Source organism: Manis javanica, chromosome 3 (genome assembly GCF_040802235.1).
Source record: "Manis javanica isolate MJ-LG chromosome 3, MJ_LKY, whole genome shotgun sequence".
NCBI classification, from domain to species: domain Eukaryota; kingdom Metazoa; phylum Chordata; class Mammalia; order Pholidota; family Manidae; genus Manis; species Manis javanica.
Genome location: NC_133158.1, coordinates 204328664 through 204349546, shown reverse-complemented (window position 1 = coordinate 204349546; position 20883 = coordinate 204328664). Strand labels below are relative to the sequence as shown.

At 37.2% G+C, this 20883-nt stretch overlaps 1 protein-coding gene and 1 long non-coding RNA gene across 5 annotated transcripts in view; both read left to right on the top strand.

Annotated features, from left to right (window-relative positions):
* The window catches only part of DDX60 (DExD/H-box helicase 60), a 96853-nt gene extending 83476 nt beyond the window's left edge, over nucleotides 1-13377 (top strand). For 3 of the 4 annotated variants that reach the window (XM_037024656.2, XM_037024658.2, XM_037024655.2), the window contains 3 exons: nucleotides 8254-8405; nucleotides 9680-9742; nucleotides 12674-13377. In XM_037024656.2, coding sequence (XP_036880551.2) covers nucleotides 8254-8405; nucleotides 9680-9742; nucleotides 12674-12773 — 315 coding nt within the window. In that variant the 3' untranslated portion in view covers nucleotides 12774-13377. Of the gene's footprint in view, nucleotides 1-4312; nucleotides 4447-8253; nucleotides 8406-9679; nucleotides 9743-12673 lie in introns of those variants that run through there. The other variant, XM_073232635.1, reaches the window with a different exon arrangement.
* Nucleotides 13378-18695: 5318 nt separating this feature from the next.
* Nucleotides 18696-20883, top strand: part of LOC108384742 (uncharacterized) — a 98653-nt gene continuing 96465 nt past the window's right edge. The window contains exons 1-2 of the long non-coding RNA XR_005063024.2: nucleotides 18696-18829; nucleotides 20485-20670. This is a non-coding gene — a long non-coding RNA (uncharacterized lncRNA). The remainder of the gene's footprint in view (nucleotides 18830-20484; nucleotides 20671-20883) is intronic.

Genomic DNA, 20883 nt, shown 5'->3' with positions numbered 1-20883 from the left:
GGGTCATCTGAATTTCTTCTTTGGAGAACTGTCTGTTCATATCCTCCACCCAATTTTTAAACAGGTTATTTGATTTTTGTTTGTTGAGGTGTGTGAGTTCTTAATATTATCTTGGATGTCAACTCCTTATTGGATATATCATTTATGAATATATTCTCCCATACTGTAGGATGCCGTTTTGTTCTACTGATGGGGTCCTTTGCTGTACAGAAGCTTTTTAATTTGATATAGATCCACTCATTTATTTTTGCTTTTTTCCCCTTGCTCCTTTTATTTATCAGATATATATTCATGAAAAAGTTGCTCATGTTTATATTCAAGAAGAGTTTTGCCTATGTTTTCTTCTAAGAGTTTTATGGTTTCATGACTTACATTCAGGTCTTTAATCCATTTGAGTTTACTATTGTGTATGGAGTTGTACAGCAATCCAGTTTCATTCTCTGACATGTAACTGTCCAGTTTTGACAACACCAGTTGTTGAAGAGACTGTCATTTCCCCATTGTATATCCATGGTCCTTTTATGGTATATTAATTGACCATATATGGCTTGGGTTGACATCTGGACTCTTTAGACTCTTCCATTGATCTATGCGTCTGTTCTTGTGCTAGTACCAAATTGTATTGATTACTGTGGATTTCTAGTAGAGCTTGAAGTTATAGAGCATAATCCCCCAGCTTTATTCTTTCTTCTCAGGATTGCCTTGGCTATTCGGGGTCTTTTGTGGTTCCATACGAATTTTATAACTATTTGCTCTTGTTGAAGAATGCCTTGGTATTTTGATAGGGATTACATTGAATCTGTAGATTGTTTTAGGCAGGACGGCCATTTTGACAACATTAATTCTTCCTACCCAAGAGCATGGGATGTATTTCCATTTATTAGTGTCCTCTTTAATTTCTTTCTTGAGTGTCTGGTTGTTTTCAGGGTATAGGTCTTTCACTTCCTTGGTTAGTTTTATTCCTTGGTATTTTATTCTTTTGGATGCAATTGTGAATGAACCTGTTTTCTTGATTTTTCTTTCTGCTAGTTCATTGTTAGTGTATAGGAAGGAATCAACATATTTCTGTGTCTTAATTTTGTATCCTGCAACTTTACTGAATTCAGATTTTAGATCTAGTAATTTTGGAGTGGATTCTTTAGGGCTTTTTATGTACAATATCATGTCATCTGCAAACAGTGACAGTTAAACTTCTCCCTTACCAATATGGATGCCTTTTATTTCTTTGTGTTGTCTGATTGCTGTGGCTAGGACATCCAGTACTATGTTGAATAGAAGTGGGGAGAGTGGGCATCCTTGCCTTGTTCTCAATATTAAAGGAAAAGCTTTCAGCTTCTCGCTGTTAACTATGATGTTGGCTGTGGGTTTATCATATATGGCCTTTTAGTATGTTGAGGTATTTGCCTTCTATACCCATTTTATTGAGAGTTTTTATCATGAATGGATGTTGAATTTTGTCAAATGCTTTTTCAGCAACTATGGAGATGATCATGTGATTTTTGTCCTTCTTTTTATTGATATAGTGGATGATGTTGATGGATTTTCAAATGTTGTACCATCCTTGCATCCCTGAGATGAATCCCACTTGATCATGATGGACCTTTTTGATGTATTTTTGAATTCGGTTTGTTAATATTTTTTTGAGTATTTTTGCATCTATGTTCATTAGGGATATTGGTTTGTAGTTCTTTTTTTGTGGTCTCTTTGCCTGGTTTTGGTATTAGAGTGATGCTAGCTTCATAGAGTGAGTTTGGAAGTATTCCCTCCTCTTCTATTTTTTGGAAAACTTTAAGGAGAATGGTTATTATGTCTTCTCTAAATGTCTGATAAAATTCAATGGTGAATCCATCTGGCCCAGGGGTTTGTTCGTGGGTAGTTTTTGATTACCAATTCCATTTAATTGCTAGCAATTGGTCTGTTCAGATTTTCTGTTTCTTCCTGGGTCAGTCTTGAAAGGTTGTATTTTTCTAGAAAGTTGTCCATTTCTTCCAGGTTATCCAGTTTGTTAGCATATAATTTTTCATAGTATTCTGTAATAATTCTTTCTATTTCTGTGATGTCTGTAGTGAATTTTCTTTTCTCATTTCTGATTCTGTTTATATGTGTAGATTCTCTTTTTTTCTTGATAAGTCTGGCCAGGCATTTATCTATACTGTTTATTTTCTCAAAGAACCAGCTCTTGGTTTCATTAATTTTTTCTATTGTTTTATTCTTCTCAATTTTAATTCTTCTCTGATATTTATTATGTCCCTCCTTCTACTAACTTTGTGCTTCATTTGTTCTTCTTTTTCCAGTTTCAGTAATTGTAAATTTAGACTACTCATTTGGGATTGTTCTTCCTTCTTTAAAAAGGCCTGGTTTGCTATATACTTTCCTTTTAGAACTGCCTTTGCTGTGTCCCATAGAAGTTGGGGTGTTGTGATGTTATTTTCATTTGTCTCCATATATTGCTTGATCTCTGTGTAATTTGGTCATTGATCCACTGATTATTTATTTGCATGTTGTTAAGCCTCTATGTGTTTGTGAGCCTTTTTGTTTACTTTGTACAATTTATTTCTAGTTTCATACCTTTGTGATCTGAGAATTTGATGGTAGAATTTCAATCTCTTTGAATTTTCTGAGGCTCTTTTTTTGGCCTAGTATGTGGTCTATTCTGGAAAATGTTCCATGTGCACTTGAAAAGAATGTACATCCTGTTGTTTTGGATGGAGTGTTCTGTAGATGTCTATTAGGTCCATCTGTTCTAGTGTGTTGTTCAGTGCCTCTGTGTCCTTACTTATTTTCTGTCTGGTTGATCTGTCCTTTAGAGTGAGTGGAGCATTGAAGTCTCCTAAAATAAATGCATTGCAGTCTATCTCCCCCTTTAATTCTGTTAGTATTTGTTTCACATATGTAGGTGGTCCTATGTTGGGTGCATAGATATTTATAATGGTTATATCCTCTTGTTGGACTGATCCCTTTATCATTATGTAATGTCCTCCTTTGTCTCTTGTTACTTTCTTTATTTAGAAGCCTATTTTGTCTGATACAAGTACTGCAACTCCTACATTTTTCTCCCTGTTGTTTGCATGAAATATCTTCTTCTACTCTTTCACTTTTAGTCGGTGTTTGTCTTTGGGTTTGAGATGAGTCTCTTGTAGGCAGCATATAGATGGGTCTTGCTTTTTTATCCATTCTGTAACTCTGTGTCTTTTGATGGCTGTATTCACTCCATTTACATTTAGGGTTATTGATAGATATGTACTTATTGCCATATCAGGCTTTGGATTCATGGTTACCAAAGGTTCTAGGGCACTTTTTTACTATCTAGCAGTCTACCTTAACTCACTTATTACACTATTATAAACACAGTTTGATGATTCTTTTTTCTCTCTCTTTTTCTTTCTCCTCCACTCTTTGTATGTTAGGTATCATATTCTGTACTCTTCGTGTATCCCTTGACTGACTCTTTGGGTAGCTGATTTAATTTTGCATTTGGTTAGAATTTAATTGGTCTACTTCCTTTGCTGTGGTTTTATTTTCTCTAGTAACAGTTATTTAGTTTTAGGTACACTTCCATCTAAAGCAGTTCATTTAAAATACACTGTAGAGATGGTTTGTGGGAGGTAAATTCCCTCAACTTTTGCTTATCTGGGAATTGTTTAATCCCTCTTTCAAATTTAAATAATAATATTGCTGGGTAGAGTATTCTTGTTTCTAGGCCCTTCTGTGTCATTGCATTGAATATAACATGCTACTCCCTTCTGGCCTGTAAGGTTTCTGTTGAGAAGTCTGATGATAGCCTGTTGAGTTTTCCTTTGTAGGCAATCTTTTTTCTCTCTCTGGCTGCTTGTAATACTCTGTCCTTGTCCTTGATATTTGCCATTTTAATTATTATATGTCTTTGTGTTGTCCTCCTTGGGTCCCTTGTGTTGGGAGATCTGTGGATCTCCATGGCCAGAGAGACTATCTCCTTCCCCACAGTGGGGAAGTTTTTAGCAATAATTTCTTGAAAGACACTTTCTATCCCTTTTTCTCTCCTTCTGGTACCCCTGTAATCTGAATATTGTTCCGTTTGGATTGGTCACACAGTTCTCTTAATATTCTTTCATTCCTAGAGATCCTTTTTACTCTCTCTGCCTCAGCTTTTTGTTCCTGCTCTCTCATTTCTATTCCGTTCACCATCTCCTCTAACTCACCTAATCTGCTTTGAAATGCCTACATTGTTTGTTTCATTTCAGTTATCATCCTCCTGAATTCATCTCTTAGCTCTTGAATATTTTTCTGTAGCTCCATTAGCATGCTTATGACTTTTATTTTGAATTGTTTTCAGGAAGTTTGGTGATTTCAGTCTCACTGAGCCCTCTTTCTTGTGTTTGAGGGATTTTGGATTGAACAAGGTTTTTCTGCCTTTTCATAGTCCTGGAGCTAGGGAAGTAGTTGCTGGTGAGTGGTGTGGGTGTCATCTGGGAGGACAAAGTCCTTTTCTGCTTGCTGATCACTGAGCCTGTCTCTGCTTTCTGTGACTGTTAACTGCACACATGGAGTGACCTCTGGGTTAAACCCCTGAGCTGCCATGGGTGGGGCAGTCCCTGGGATGGCTGAGGGTGCTGGTGGGATTCTGAGGTGAGTGGTGCAGGATCCACCTCTATAACAAAGCCCCTTCATGGCTCCTGGTCTCAGCCCTTGTCTCCGCTGTCTGTGCCAGTCAACCGCATGCTGGAAGGAGCCTCTGAGTCTGGGCCAGTTAGCTGCGTGCAGGGAGAAGCCTCTCTGTTAAGCTGTGTAGTTGCTATAGGCGGGGCTGCCCTCTGCCTGGTCCACAGGAATGGTGGGGACACCTAGTTTGGACACAGGTGCTGGAGAGAAGGAAGGAGTGGCAGGCTGCTTATCACAGTGAGGGGTATTGGGGCTAACCAGGGAAATAGGGCACCTGAAGCTCCTGAAAGTTCCCAGCCTGCTTGGCTGGGTGTGCCAGGACGATTTTGTCCACCTGTCCCTTTTCCTAAAACCTGGCCCCTTTAGCAGCCCTCTGACTGTTGAGGAGTCCCTTAAAATGCCTACTTTCCTTTTGCCCCAGGGCAGTTGGTTGTGGGAACCCGTTAGCTGTCTTGGTCTCAGACTTTGCTTTTCAGCCTGTCTAATCTCCAGAGCACCATGCGATGTGCTCCTGGGGTTTATTTCTAGGCTGGATATTTAGCACTCCTGTGCTTCCACTCCCTCCCCACTCTGATTCTTTACCTCCTGCAAGGGAGCTGGGTTGGGGTCAGTCATCGGGTCCTGCCGGGTCACAGCTTTTTACCTTACCCTTTTCCTTGAGATGTTGATTTCTCCCATATGTAGACTGGTTGGTGACCTGTTGCTCCTGGTCACTGTTTTAGGAATAGTTGTATTTGCTGTATTTTCAAAATATATGTGGTTTTGGGAGAAGATCTCTGCCACACTACTTACACCGCCATCTTTTCTCTGCCTCCTCCCCTTGTGCATTTTAAATGGACACATACATTTTTATCATAATTTAAATAGTTTCTAATAATATAGTTCCAGCCTTTAGATCAATGTTGATATGTTAAAGTAAAACCATTGTATCATTCTTTTAAATGTATAAAATGGAATATAAATACCAAAGTGTGCGTAAACCCATACCTATCAATTTATCAACAAGTCAAGAATACATTTTTTAATGATTTAAAGTTTGGCATTTTTTCTCTTGCATTTAAATTCTACATTCTCCCCCATAATTTTCCCTTAATGTAATATTTTTAAAAATGAAGTCACCCCACCTATCCTATTTCTTAGCTTAATATGCAGTTCAATTTAAACTGTTATTTCCTGTTTGAACATGTTATTTGCTTGTTATTTCTTGTTGATGACAGAAACTTGAGTGTAACACAGATTTTGAGAAGTATTACTAAAAGTAATATTACTATTGTAGTGGAAATTTATATATTAATGAGATGTATGACACATTTATTTTTTAATTAGTCCATATAACTAAGGATGAATGTTTATTTACTTTTGAGTAAGACAGGGTTCTGACAAACCTTACTCAAGTAGGTAAGTAGCTCAGAGTAGAACAATTTTTATTACAATGATATGTAATTCTGATTCCTTCTGGGTTGTATGCCCCAAATCACCTAGCAATCTGTCACAAAATACATTTTTAATGTTCTCTTAATCAACAACTTGATTAGATCCACCTTCAATTGTATTGAATTCAATTCAAATAATTTTGTAAAGTTTTTTCTTCTTTTTTTACTTAGTATTTGAAAGTTGTACACTTTCTAAGCAGGAAAGCAATATTGTCTTTTGCTGCTACTCTACATTTTCTACTATAAGGAATGTGCTCTACTAAGTTGGAGGAAGCCACTTATTTTATGAAGTGAGAAAAAAGTTTTCATAGAAGAAGAGGAGAAAGGGAGAAAGGATTTTTTTAATGATAAAGTATCTGGATTAAAATCAAATTGGAGACCACTTCTCTAGGTCCCATGTGAAATTCTATGGGGCTAGCTCTGTATGGCTTTACCCCCATTTGAGTGAATTCTTCTAGTAAACTTAAATTGCCTTTGAAGAGTGTGGAATTCTGATTTAGAAATAATAAAGGACTGCCCATCAAGTTATAAGAGCAATAATTTTATGAAGATTTTTCTCTGTATTTTCTTGTGTGATAAGAAACAATTACTTATATAAGAAATTTGTAGCTAGTCACATTGGAAAAGAGAATAGTAATTGTTAAGTATTGTGATTTCCCTTTCTATTATACAATTAATTCAACTTAGGGACAGTTTGTGCCATTCTCTTTTGTTCCCTTTACATATGCAAGTTTTTCCATGGTGTTTTAGAGGGAGACTAACACAGTTATAATAGGATATCATGTTTATTTCTTTTTGCTACACAATCGCCATGAATCAGAAAACACCTTTAAGGGATAGGGCATGAACTGATTCAGACTCAATTGTTTTTGACCCCATGCTAGAGAGAAGGGGCCATTTCTATTTCATGTGTTTTGAAGCGTGTTGCACTGGAGAATATTTCCAGAGTATTGCTCTATGTTTACAGGCCCTTTGCCTTATCCAGTGCACTTTATACAAAATTACTTTATTTATAATCTCTTAAAACTTATTTTGCTTTTATTGCTTGTCTGACTGTTTTTATTTAGTGTAACACTAAATATACATATTTTTAAATAGCATAGAGATAAGCTAGATAGCATAAAACTAAAACGAACACCCATGGACTTAGGACCCAGGTGTTCCTGCTGTTTCTCTTCTTTCCCCATGACATCAACTTGAAATTCTCCTTCAAAAAGTGGTATATTCCAACATTGTTTTTTTTTTATTTTTGCTGCTTTTGGATTTTACAAAAACTGAAGGAAACTTCCTGCTGTCTCCTGGAAGTTACTTTTTTTTTTTGCATTCCACACTATGCCCCTAAGATTCATTCATGTTGTAACATGAGGCACTGTTTTATTTTTACTACTTCATAATATTTCACAGTGTGAGAACGGAGCGACCCTACTGGTCTATGCCCCTCCTAGTTAACATTCACGTTTGTTTCTAGTCTTTACAAACAGACTTGCTATAAACATCTGGTACATATGCAACAGTTTCCTGTGAGTGTAAATCTTCCAGATTTTCAGGCTCAAACAATTTTCTGAATCATAATGATTAAAAATATTCCAAGAACTTTTAATAATAAAAACTTTCCAAGATACTATCAAATCATTTTAGACAATAGTTATACCAATTTATATCTTTCCCAGCAGCACACCTGGGCTCCTATTGACCCTGTATACTTTTCAAAAAATGAGCAGATGGGAAACTACTGATTTACTTTCTTTCTCTTAATTTTCTTTCTCTTTTACCACCTTCTTCCTCTCCTTCCATTTTATTCTCATAACTGGGTTCTAAAGATCATTAAGAGTTGTTCAGTTGAACTCTTGGAGACCTACAGGGCACCAGCTCCCTAATACACTGTTTACAGACATTTCCTGTTCCAATGAGGATAGTAAAATTTTAGATTAGCTCTTCTTTCCTAGTGAGTCTCACTATATTCTAGGGGCTGCATGTTGAAATTGCCATCATTATGTTGTGAGGCAATAATATTCCTGGATTTGGGCACCACCCCAGTGTGTATGAAAAGACGCTCACCCTCCACTATGAAGACTGTACTTTACAAACGTTGATTTAAGGAAGTAACAACAAAGCCCATTGTCACAAATCGTAAACTTGCCTTACACATAAATAACAAATTAAGAAGAGTTGTATTTCTCAGGTCATTCTGCGCACGACTGGTATCAGTCCAGGTCAGGCTCCTGTGCTGTGCTCCCAGAGATTTGATAACCAAGGTAGAAGAATGCCACTTAATGCTTATGCACTTGATTTCTACAAACATGGTTCCTTGGTGGGATTAGTCCAGGACAACAGGTATGTTTTATCTATCTCTAGCACTATCATTTCTACCTTTATTTCTATCTCCATATCTATATCGAATTGATGAACTTCATGAATTTTTGGGAAGATCCTTTTTACAATTTCAAGATAGGTTAATCATGTTAAACTTGCTGGGATTTTCTTTTTACCGACTAATGATAAGAAAGAATAACAAATTCTGTGGTACTTTTGTTCATGGTTTGCCAGCCAAATCTTGGGTCTTCTGCTGACTCATTTGAAATAAAAATATACTTTACAGATATAAGTATTTGTACAAAACTCACAGATATATTTGTGTTTATTACTATTCTATTTATTCATTATTAGATATTTTAAAACTGAGGAACAATAATAAATAACGTCTTGCTCACCATTATCTAAGAGAAGTATATAAGAGTTGTATTTGCTGTATTTTCAAAATATACGTATTCAGACTTAAAAAGGAATGAAATTCCGACTTAGGCTACAGAATGGGCCCTTGAGGCTATGATGCTAAGTGAAATAAGTCAGACATAGAAAGACAATCTTGTGTGATTCCACCTATATAAGTTATTTAGAACAGGCAAATTCATAGAGATAGAAAGTTGAATGGAGGTTACCAGGGACTGGAAGGAGGGGATAATAAAGAGTATATAAGAAATATATATTTCATATATCTGAGGACTGAGACAATGCTAATTCTTAAGCTCTTGGTCAGGGAAATCATTTTCAAAAACAGTCAGCAGAAGTAAACTCTCCTGGATTTACCTGGAAATGGAGAAATTGGCCCAGGCCCTGAGCATATAGATATGGGGAGGGGCATTCTGTCATAACAATCAAGAATTCAATATACATTTTATATACAATTTTGAACAATCTTTATTAAAGTATTGAACACTCTTGAGAAATGTTGATTGTTTTTAAAAATATGACTCACTCTCGTGAATAAAATAATTGTGACATTAGTAAATAATTCATTTGGTTCTTTCCTTTTGATTTGCTAACTCCCATTCACTCCCCTGAGCTTCACTTTCCTACTTTGGTTTTCTCCTGAGCTGACCACTTCCTGAGTTTAATGATTATCTGTGGTTGTGTTACTTGTGACTCTTGAATTCATGGTCATCATTCCCACAGATTAAATTATCATTTTTGAGTCTAAGGCAGAAATGAATCTAGTAACTATGTCTTGACAGGCAAAAATAATCCATTATTGACAAATCCAGTATTTCAATATGAAACAAGCTCTTTAATATTTTTACCATTAATTTTCAAAATGTTGTTTTGTTTAGGATGAATGAAGGTGCTGCCTATTACCTGTTGAAAGATTTTGCCCACACCATTAAAGCCATCAGGTGTGTTATGTGTTTTAAATATTGATTTCATATTTTCCAGTAATTTAATGGCAATTTGAAACATATTGAGCTCAAACTTAAGGTGCCATTGAGTTTCTTATGTGCTATGCATTTCAACTCCCTAAAGTCTTTGAGGAACTTCTCAACACCTTTTTGGGTTGTTTCTGTAACTGAATCAATTACAAAGCCAATTTGACATGAAGCATTATTCAGAGAAGAGCCTCAGACCCTAGGCACCAGCACTAACAGGCAGCGGTATTCCACAGCCGCAAGAATTCCTAGGCCCTAGTATTCTCTATTTCCACACTGGTGGTTGTCACATACAATTCAGAGGACCCCTTAGGGCTCCATGAAATCTCTGGTTTACATATTCTTATTCTTACATATTTTTGACTTGCTTGCTTTGTCCAATATTTTCTCCAAGCTTTGTTGGACTCATATCCCTCATACTGGCTTCCTATTTTCATCTTTAACAGAGACCACTGGGGACCCAAGCAATTCCACTATGTGGATGACCCATCCTTAGGCTCCATTAGATAGTCTATCCTTAGGGCCATCTAGTGCTGCCTGGTTAAATACCCGTCTTCCCAAACGTCCAATCTGCATGTACTTTAATATTTGTGTGTATTCCTTTTTCTATCACTTATTTAAAAAATTATGTATACACACACACACACACACACACACACACACACATATAATTTGCCATGAATCCCTTCATTATGGAGTTCTTGCTAATCAGGTCACTGTTTATTTTTTGACCTGAAATTAATCATACCTGTTTGGACATTTTTACAGAGAAGAAAGCTTTTGGGATTAAGAGCAGAGGGAACTGCTCGAAACAGTGTGTTCCTTGAGTATCTCTAGACAGTGTACTCCTTGGGTGGCTTGTAGTTTTCCAAGAACATCCTAAGAACTCCAGAGACTTTGGAGCTTCCAAAAGCTGGGCTGAGGAAAATCATTCATTCACCTGTCCAAAACAATGCTGAAGTATTACTGCTTTGATCTATACTTGTAAGCATTTGAGATAGAGAGAATCATTAAATATATCCATGATTTAAAAAATAAATCTTATGGTGTAGTGAGAAGAAACCAATGTGTAGATATCCCATAAGTTCTGGGGTGCCGGATAAGGGGCAACTAACTCTACCTGGGATTCCAAGAAGGATTTTCAAATGAAGTAATTTTGTGACTAAGTCGTAAAGGATGGGGCAGAGAGGATAGTGTTCGCGAAGCACGGGGTAGGCTTCAAGCTCACTACAGTGGCCTGTACACTATGGGGTTTGTGATGGGGATGGGGGAAGGTGTTGATTTGCATAAAGAGGTTTTAAAGACAATTTGGATATGTGTTGGAAAGGGTCTTAATTGGCATATTATGGAGTTCAGACTTAATATTTTGATCATTTTATAGACAGTACATAAGCATGAGTGTAATGTGGTCATATAGTCTATTTATGGGGCAGAGACTCAGCCTGTAACAGTCATGTGGTGAGAGTGGGTGTGATTCTGAATTAAGGAAATAGAAGTAGTGCTGGAAAGTTGTGGTTAGAGATCTACTTCTGAGTAGAGGTCAAAGAAATTGTCAGTAAATTTCATGCAATGGTGAAGATACAAGGTTTCTATTTTAGTTAATGATACATAGGAGTGAGGATGAGATTTGGGGACTGGGAATCAAAAATCATGAGTTAGAATTTATACATATCATGTTCTATCTATGGGGGATTGTTCAGGAAGAAATAAATGTCCAGTGGTCACAGTGGAAAATCTGTGACTACGAGGAAGTTCTGTGTTGTAGACACATACAGACCTGGTCATTCTTCTGGGTGGGTCAATGAAGACACCAGGGAAAAAACTGAACCTGTAGTGGAACCAAGGTAGGCACAATACAGAAGGCTGATAATATGGCAGGTCCCCGTTGTTTCCAGCCCTTGATCAGCCCTGCAGCACTGTTCATTCGTCATTCTTGAATTTCATCTTTCTTGTTGCTTGTGTATCGGTTTGTTTTTGCTGCTGTAACAAGTTACCACAAACTCAGCAGTATAAACCAACCCAGGTTTATTATCTTACAGTTCTGGAGGTCGGAGGTCCAAAACAGGTCTCACTGGGCTAATACCAAGATTCTGGGAAGGCTGCATTCCTTTCTGGAGGCTTTAGGACAACCTGTTCTATTGTTTTTTCCAGCTTCTGAGGCTGCTGGCATGACTTTGATTGTGGAGTCCTTTATTTTCATAGCCAGCAAGGCTCACATGGCATCAATCTGATAGTAACTCTCTCCTGCCTCCCTCTTTTTTAAGGACCTTTGAGACTACACTGGGGCAACCCAGATAATCCAGGATAATTTCCTTATCAAGACAGCTGATTTGCAATTTCAATTCCATTTGCAACCTCATCTCCTTTGCTATGTAACCTAACATATTTATAAATTTCTGGAGATCAGGGCATGCAGATCTCTGGAGGGACATTATTCTGTTTGCCACACAGCATTTTCTTTATTCTCACACATCTAGGTAAAGGAAGGAATATTTGTTCTTCATAGAGATAGCTGCCTGTTGGTTTTAGGATATGCTGGACCTGATAGCAGAAAAAGCACAAGGCTCTGTGAGATGTGTGGAGAAAAGAAAGGAAATTTATGTGTTGCTTTTGAAGGGAGGGGGGATTAGGTTACACAGAATTTGGTGACCTTAAAAATCCTCTTGGTAGTAGACATTAAGAGAAACTGCATGGGAATTGTCTTGTTATCTTAAGGTTTTTGTTCAAGGTTTTTCAAGGGCAATTTGTTTCTAATCATCATTAATATTTTGCTAACATTTGAATATATGGTGGTATTTACTAATTTTGAAGAAAGCATTCCTAATATACTGTTACTAAATGGATGTTATACACATCCATATATATGTATGTACATAGACACATATATATTTCCATTTGCAGTGTTTCTTTGCATGAACTATGTGAAAATGAAGATGACAACGTGGTCTTAGCATTTGAGCAACTGAGTGAAACTTTTTGGGAAAAGCTTAAAAACGTCTGAAAATAAGGTTTATCCAAACCACTTAAAAACTGCCATGGGCATTTTTCAAGTCAAATTTTGTGATTCTCATACTCTTTGTCAGAAATACACATATGCGAAGTGGAAAGAGCAAATACTTGGGAGTCAGTCATGATCAGACCTGCCGGGTTCTCTCTTGAGTGCCCTTGGAAGAATTATGTAATATCTCTGAATCTTGGTTTCTTTGTATAGTTGAGTAATAATAAATAAAATAAAATAAATAAATGCAAGGATTTCAAATGTGACTGAAGAATAGTTTTTTACTCTATGAATTCGAAACATATTACAGTCTCAATAGTTTTCTCTTCAATGTCATGATTTGTGAAAAGTCCATTAAGGATAGAATAAATGACTGAAGTCTGCTGAAGTTGAAATATATTGTCTTCTATTTGACTTAAATGTGATTATATGACTATTAAAACAGTGCCTTCTAGTAAACTTAAACCACTTTTTAAAAACATAAATAGGAGTTTGGTATAAATTTTGTGATGCTTTAGAATAAAACATAGCTGTTGATTTGGCTTGATTTTGATTGTATACAAGTGACTGGAAAACACAAATAAATAAAATGTGTTTAATCAACTTACCATTGGTCTCTTGTGTTAAATCTATTCATCTTTCAATTCATTTGCACACACATATATGTTTATAGATAAACTAGTTTTTGTGTAATAACTTTCCCTCCCTAGTCTCAGCCTTAGATCACAGTTCTGGAATCTATGGACCCAAAGTTTGAACAAAGCATTTCCTCTTCAGAGCTGAAGGTCTGCTCTCTCCCCTTACTCAGATGTCTTAATGAAAGGTGATCTTTTGTATGACATTATTTATACACATATTACATTGGCTTAGAAAAACCCCTGTGGTTCATTTTGTGTGGAGATAGAAGAATACTCTTCCTGGGAATTGACCCATCATTGCATGGGCCATGTTAAAGGTCTCTACTTTCTTTGGGCTAAACCTATTTTCATTATTTTAAAACATACACTACAACAATTTCTGAACACCAAGACACTTAGAAACCAAAGTGGTTTCTACTGCCCCCTAATATCTCTACTCAAAACAATTACACACAATATTAATATATTGTCATGTTGTTTTCCACCCTGCTTGTACTTTCTTAGGTCTGATGGAAACATGAAGATTTTTTTTTCCATCTGACTGAGGAAATCTTGTTCCCTAATTTTTAAGAGTATGATAAAATTGTTCTTGTATTGTTCAAATTCTCCTAAAGGAGGGAGTTATACCTAATCTCTTTGAGGTGAATCTAGTAGGCAGATTTCTTTTTGAATTTTAGTAACAACTTTAAAGAATAACTTGGAACAACTTATGAAAAGTGAGTTTACACAGGACCTCTGAACACTGTAAGTGGTTTTAATAATGTGTTTTCTTTCTGCAAAACATGTACAGAGACTCTGATGAGATTTGCTGGAGAATCACTATTACCACTATAATGCATTCCCATCTTTTTTCCAAGAGGGAAAATTTATATTGGTATTGGGACTATAAAGGGTCTTCTGGGAGAGCCAATTATTAAAAATTTTTATTTAAAAAAATTGTAAATGCATATGCGTTGTGTGGCGAATTTGATAACCGCTACACTACGGAAACAGAACAGCATATGCTTTTTATAGGGAATAATATGTCCATGCATATATGATTGATTAGTATACAAAAAAGGATCCAAGAATATATAATGAGGAAAAAGACAGTTTCTTCAATAAATGGTGTTGGGAAAACTAGACAGCCACATGCAGAAGAATGAAAATGGACCATTACCTTCCAATGTACACAAAAAATAGCTAAAGATGGATTAAAGAATTGATCATAAGACCTAAAACAATAAAACTCCTAAAGTACAACATAAGGGGTAAGCTCCTTGACATCCATCTTGAAGGCGATATTTTGGATCTGACATCAAAGCAAAGGCAACAGCAAAAAAATAAACAAATGGGACCATATCAAATTGAACAGCTTCCGCACAGCAAAGGAAACCATCATAACGAAAAGGCAACCTACTGAGTGGGAGAAAATATTTACAAATCATATATCTGATAAGGGATTAATATCCAAAATATATAAAGAACTCATACAATTCAAGAGCAAACACAAAACAAAACACCCCTCAAATAATCAATTAAAAAATGGGCAAAGAATTTGAACAGACATTTTTCTAAAGAAGATACACAGATGGCCAACAGGAACATGAAAAGATGCTCCACATCCCTAATCATCAGGGAAATGCAAAGCAAAACCACAATGAGATCTCACTACACTAGCTATAATGGTTATTCAATTGCTGGGAAGAATGTAGAGAAAAATGGGATACTTACACAATGTTGGTAGGAATGTAAATTGGTCAAGCCACTATTGAAAACAGTTTGGAGGTTCCCCCAAAATTAAAAGTACCATATGATGAAGCAATCTCATTATCTAAAGGAAAAGAAAATGCTAACTTGAAAACATATGCACCCCTAAGTTCATTGAAGCACTATCTACAATAGCCAAGAAATGCAAGCAATCTATCAATGGCAGAATTGATTTTAAAAATGTGATATATATCTCAACCATAGAAAAAGAAAAGAATGAAATCTTGTCATTTAGACAGCATGATTGGATTGAGGGCATTATGCTAAGTGAAATAAATCATACAGAGAAAGACAAAGACCATATGATCTCACTTAAATGTGGAATCTAAAAAAAAAAAAAGAAACCCAAAACCAAAACTGAATTCATAGGTACATAGAAGAGATTGGTGGTTGCCAAAGACAGGAGGGGGGTGGGGAGGCAGGATTGTTGAAATTGGAGAAGGGGGTCAAAAGTTACAAAATTTCAGTTATAAAATAATTAAGTCATAAGATCTAAAGGACAGCATGGTGATTATGGGTAATAATACTGTTTTGTATATTTGAAAGTTGCTAAGAGAATAAGTCTTGAATGTTTTCATCACAAGAAAAAAATGATACCTATGGTGATAGATGTTAACTAGACACTGATTATTGCACAACATATACAAATATCAAAGCATTATTCTGTACATTGAAACTAGTATATGTCAATTATTCTCAATAAGAAAAGATAAAAAAAAAGAATACAGAGATCCCATATAGCCTTTATCCAATTTCCCAAGTGGTAACATCTTGCAATATTATAATATAGTACAATACCCAAACCACATTATTGATGTAAATTTAATCCATTATTAAGATTTCATCAATTTTGTCTACACTCACTTGTGTGTATTTAGTACTAGGCATTATTATTGCATGTGTAGGTTTATTTATCCACCATCACAGTCAAGATACAGAACAGTTTCAGAACCACAAAGTATCCTCTTCTTGTCCTGTGTAACCACAACCACCTCCCTCTCACTTCCTCCCACTTCCCCCCTTACCCTTTGCATCTGATTCTACCCCTGCCCTCCAGCCCCAAACCCTAACATCTGGTGCTAGCTGTTCTGTATTTCTATAATGTTGTCATTTCAAGACCTATATAAATGGAATCATGCAATAGGTAACCTTTTGAGATTGGCTTTTTTCACTCAGCGTAATTCCCTGAGTCCAACTGTTGCATGTAACAATAGTGCATTCCTTTACATTGCTGAGTAGTATTCCACAATAATGATGCACCACAGTTTGTTTAATCATTTGACCACCCTTTGAATAGCATTTGGGTTGTTTCTAGTGTTTGGTTATTAGAAATAAAGCTGCTATTAATATTCATGCTTCCTCTGTTTCTTGTTCGCCTGTCTTTTCTTGCCTTTCTGTGAATTGTCTGAAAAGTTTTTTACTCCATCTTCATTTATTTACACTTTTCTCAGTATATTAATTTGCATAGCTTAATCAGTGGTTGCAATATACATATATACTTTATCACAGTCTATTGGTATCAAGGTTTTACGACTTTACTCTAACTTAGGTCCCTTTAGCCTCCCCTTTTTTGAAATGAAATTATTTTAAGTATTTTCTCTATAGACATTGAGCAACACATAAATGTGATGCTTAAATTTTTCAATTCAACCATTAAATATTACTTAAGAAGCTCGTGAGAAGATTATTCTATTATACTTCATCCTGTTTTTACCTCTTCTGATTTTCTTCTTTCCTTTCTGAACATCTAAGCTTTCTTTTTGGTTTAGAGAATTTGACCCAATTTTGAAGGATTATTTTGCTACAATGGACAGAAATTCTCTTTACTTTCCTTCAGTGGACAGTTTTTATTTCCTATTAATCCCTAAAGAATATTTTCACTGGATATTGTACCACTTCCTCTGGCCTCTGGTTTTGGATGAGAAACTCACCATTGTTTGAATCTATCGATGTTCTGCTATTGGTTATGTGCTGTTTTTCTCTGTGTACTCCAAAGATATCTTCTTTGCCTTTAGTTTTCAGAAGTTCAGCTGTAATGCTTCCTTTGCATGTTTTTGTCTTTTTTTTTTTCTTATTTGGAGTTCACTTCACTTTTTCACTCTATAGCTGTATTGTTAAATTTGGGGAGTTTTCAGCCATTACTTCTTTTACTATCTTTTCAGTCTCATCCTTTTTTCCTCTTTCGGTGCCTCCAGTGATATGAATGTTAGGTATTTTTTGTACTGTCTCACAAGTCCCTAAAACTCTGTTCATTTCATTTTCAATCTACTTTCTGCTTGTTATTATGACTGATCAAGTCTACTGATCTGTCCTGAAGTTCACTAATTCCAGTCTACGTCATCTCCGCTCTACCACTGACCTCACCCAGAAATTTAAGCAAGTTTTTCTACTCTATAGTTACCAGTTAATTTTTTTTCATAACTTGTCTTTCTTGAGATTTTCTGTGTTTTATCTGTTTCAAGACAATGTGTAGTACTTGTTGAAACATTTTAACAATAGAAACTTTCAAACACTTGTCAGATAATTCCATCATCAGCTTTGTCGTGACATGGACATCCGTGTCATCTTCTCATTCAAATTTTGGTTTCCCTGCTTAGTGGTAATGATGATTTTTTTAATTGTATCTGGATATATTTGGACATTCTGGGTATTATGAGACTCCAGATCCTATTTAATATGCTTTCTTAGCAGGTGGGGTGGGTGAGGTGTAGCATGAGGAGGGGCGGGGCTCAGCTTCCTTCTGGGCCTGCTGACAGCATTGTGGCAAAGAGAGTATGACTGTGAATATTGGGTTCCACTGCCACCTAATTCAACCAATATGCTGAGAGACAGAGGTGAGCAGAGAGAGAGCTTTAGTCAACAAGCCAGTGGCGTGGCAGATAGGAGGACTATTTTTTGAAGACCCATCTTAGCTCAGAGTTGATTTCATGCTCCTTTTATGCTGAAGAAAAGGGAAGATTGGGAAAGCAGGAAGTGACAGATAACTGCAGACACCAGACACCAAGGGTCTGACACTTTAGTGAGACTCCCTGTCCTTGGTGGGCTGACTCCTCTCAACACAGATCCAGTCACTGCTGCTGCAAACTCTTGATAGGACAAAAATTGTCTTGTATCTCAAGCTGGAAGGAAAATTATGAACCAGTCTATGTGCAGAGCTGCAGCTGTTTCGGTAAATTTAAAAGGGAGTGTTTTAAGGGTCTTATGGAAAATTTCAGTTCCTCTCCTTGGTTTGTCCTTGGACTATTTCTATCTCTGAACTCCAGGAACAAAACAGATAGTGTTGCCCTTTCCGTCCAGAGACTGTGCTTTAACTACTCCAGGCTTAGATAAAGGGCACTGGCCTACACTGCGTCCGTGCACAATGTGGCAAGGTTGGAGCCCAGCTTCCCTGGCTGTCCCTTTGACACCTTCCTAGTGGGGGCAGTGCCTTCATTGTCTCCTTACGCATCTCTGGGTGGGGATACATAACAAACTCCCTTTTGGTTCTTGCAGACACCAAGGAGGGGGCAGCAAGGCTGATTTATACCGCCCTGTTGTTTCAGAAAGCGATGGAAGCTCAGCTGTCACAGGACATGTGTGGCACCGAGTTCCTTGCACCTGCTCATTCTTCTGCACCGATACTGGATGTGGTCAAAGGTTCAGCCTCCCAACACCCATCTACAAGGCAAGAGGGTGAGAGCAGAATTCTGATCAGCATCACGTCCCACTGCCTTGTTCATTCTCTTCGTCTCCAGGTCAGGGAGAGGCTAGACGGCCCGGTGAGACCTGGACAGGTGGGGCATGCGGTAACTAGCCCCTCTTCACAATGCTCTGGGGATAGGGAGGCATACGGACACCTAGAGAACTCATTGCCATGTCATTCCTCAAGTTTCAAGGTAGCCATTCCTGTGTTATGTCCAGGGATTTCTGCTGCAAGAGGCAGACCTAAGAGAAATGGGGCTGCTCTGTCTGAGATTTTTACTAAAAGAACGGAAGATTCAAACATGTTGGGGAAAGTTTGACTCTATGTCTTTTACTTGCATCAGTAACTGGGTCAAGGGAAGGCTCCGCCTCTTCAACCTGATGCCATGACTTTAGCAGTGACTTGTGCCCAGTTCAGGCAGCCTCATGGCCAGTGGGCAAGACATCCACAGCTTGAGAATATTCTGAAAGCCAACTTTTTCTCCACTCAATATCCCTTCTAGATCCTGTTTAATATCTTCCTGTTGAATGAAGGCCTGCTCTATCACCTTTAGGATATCAGAAGGAAATGAAATCCCTACCTGATTCAACACTTACGAGAAGTGATGTCTTATCAATGTATTTGATGTAAAAATCAATTTAGTTCTTATGACCTATGTGCGTGTGCCAATGTGAAACCAAAAATCTAACTTCCTACTTAATAAATAGATCAATAATGCTTGCGCCAAACATCTACGTCAAGCTAGAGCTGATAAAAAACCTTTATTGTTGCTGCTGCAGCTGACCATCGTCCTAGAAGCCAAAGAAAAAAGAATGCACTCTTTCACTGTGGTGACTTACTCTCCTGAAGCAGCTCTGCATGGATTTTAGTCTCCTAAGGAGGAATATATTCTCATTCTGGGATCCTGGCTGGTTTTATGCAGGTTGGGTGCGCAGGAAGTTAACATTGGGGCTAAAATAAAATTTGGTTTAACAAATGGCATATTTAGCTAGCACTGTTTATTGCTAGATTGCTGTAATAAGCATTTCAAAGTTCCTATTTTTTTCTCACAATCTTTGAGCCACAAGTTGTTACAGTCATCAACTGTGGCTTCTTTTCTCCTCCATAGCTTCCAATATTTTTTCATTATGGCACTTTCAGGATTTTTTATGGAGTGAAATGAAAGCTACAAAGCCTAAGGAGAAAAGAAGACACATGGGAGTATTTCCTTGGTACATTGCAAAGAGAGTGTGTGTGATGGATTCTTGGTGTGCGTGTGCGTGCGCACATGGTGGATTCTTGGTGTGTGTGTGTCTGTGCATGTGGTGAGTTCTTGACTGTGTACCATGAAACAATTCTTTCTTCTCTAGAAAATATTAGTTGGATAGGTAAATCGCCACTAGTGCTTCCAAGAATAGTGCTGAAAGCCTGGGCTGTTCGTGTTGTTAAGATAATTCATGTGTGATATAACAATGGAAGGAAATGAAAGCATGAGATTTTCTACAAAATTTTTATATTTTTCTTAGTGTGTTGTGTGTGTACTTTTGATCCATCCTTTGTGTCCAATATACTAGGGGGTGTGGCCTGAAGTGGTAAGGCAATATTGAGACTCTGTAAGTAGTGAACTATTTACACTTCCTCTCTTTTTTTGCCTTTCTGGGAAAAGAAACTAAGAAAATTGTAACTGAAAAACGGGTGACCTAGCTGGGACAGAGAGGAGCTGCGAGGGATCTGGTCAGAAGAAGAGCTCGTTCTGTCTGCCTCCATGATCTCACAACCCCTCCAAGGACTCATCCACCCACCTTGGGCTAAGCAGGCTGTTGGACTCTGAAAGGGAAACCACAGACCATAGGTAAGGGGTTCAGTGCCTATGTGGGGAAGAAGTGGCAAGGAGAAAAATGAGTGTGTTTGTTTAGGGGTCATTTAAGAAAGAAGAACTGGCTCCTAAGGACCAAGTCAAACTTAAGGGTTAGACTTGGGGAGAACCAGTGGTGATAGTTTCAGTCCCAAGACAAAATACTTTATTTGCAAATAAATTAATTCCAAGGCCCCTTTGAGATTGGTG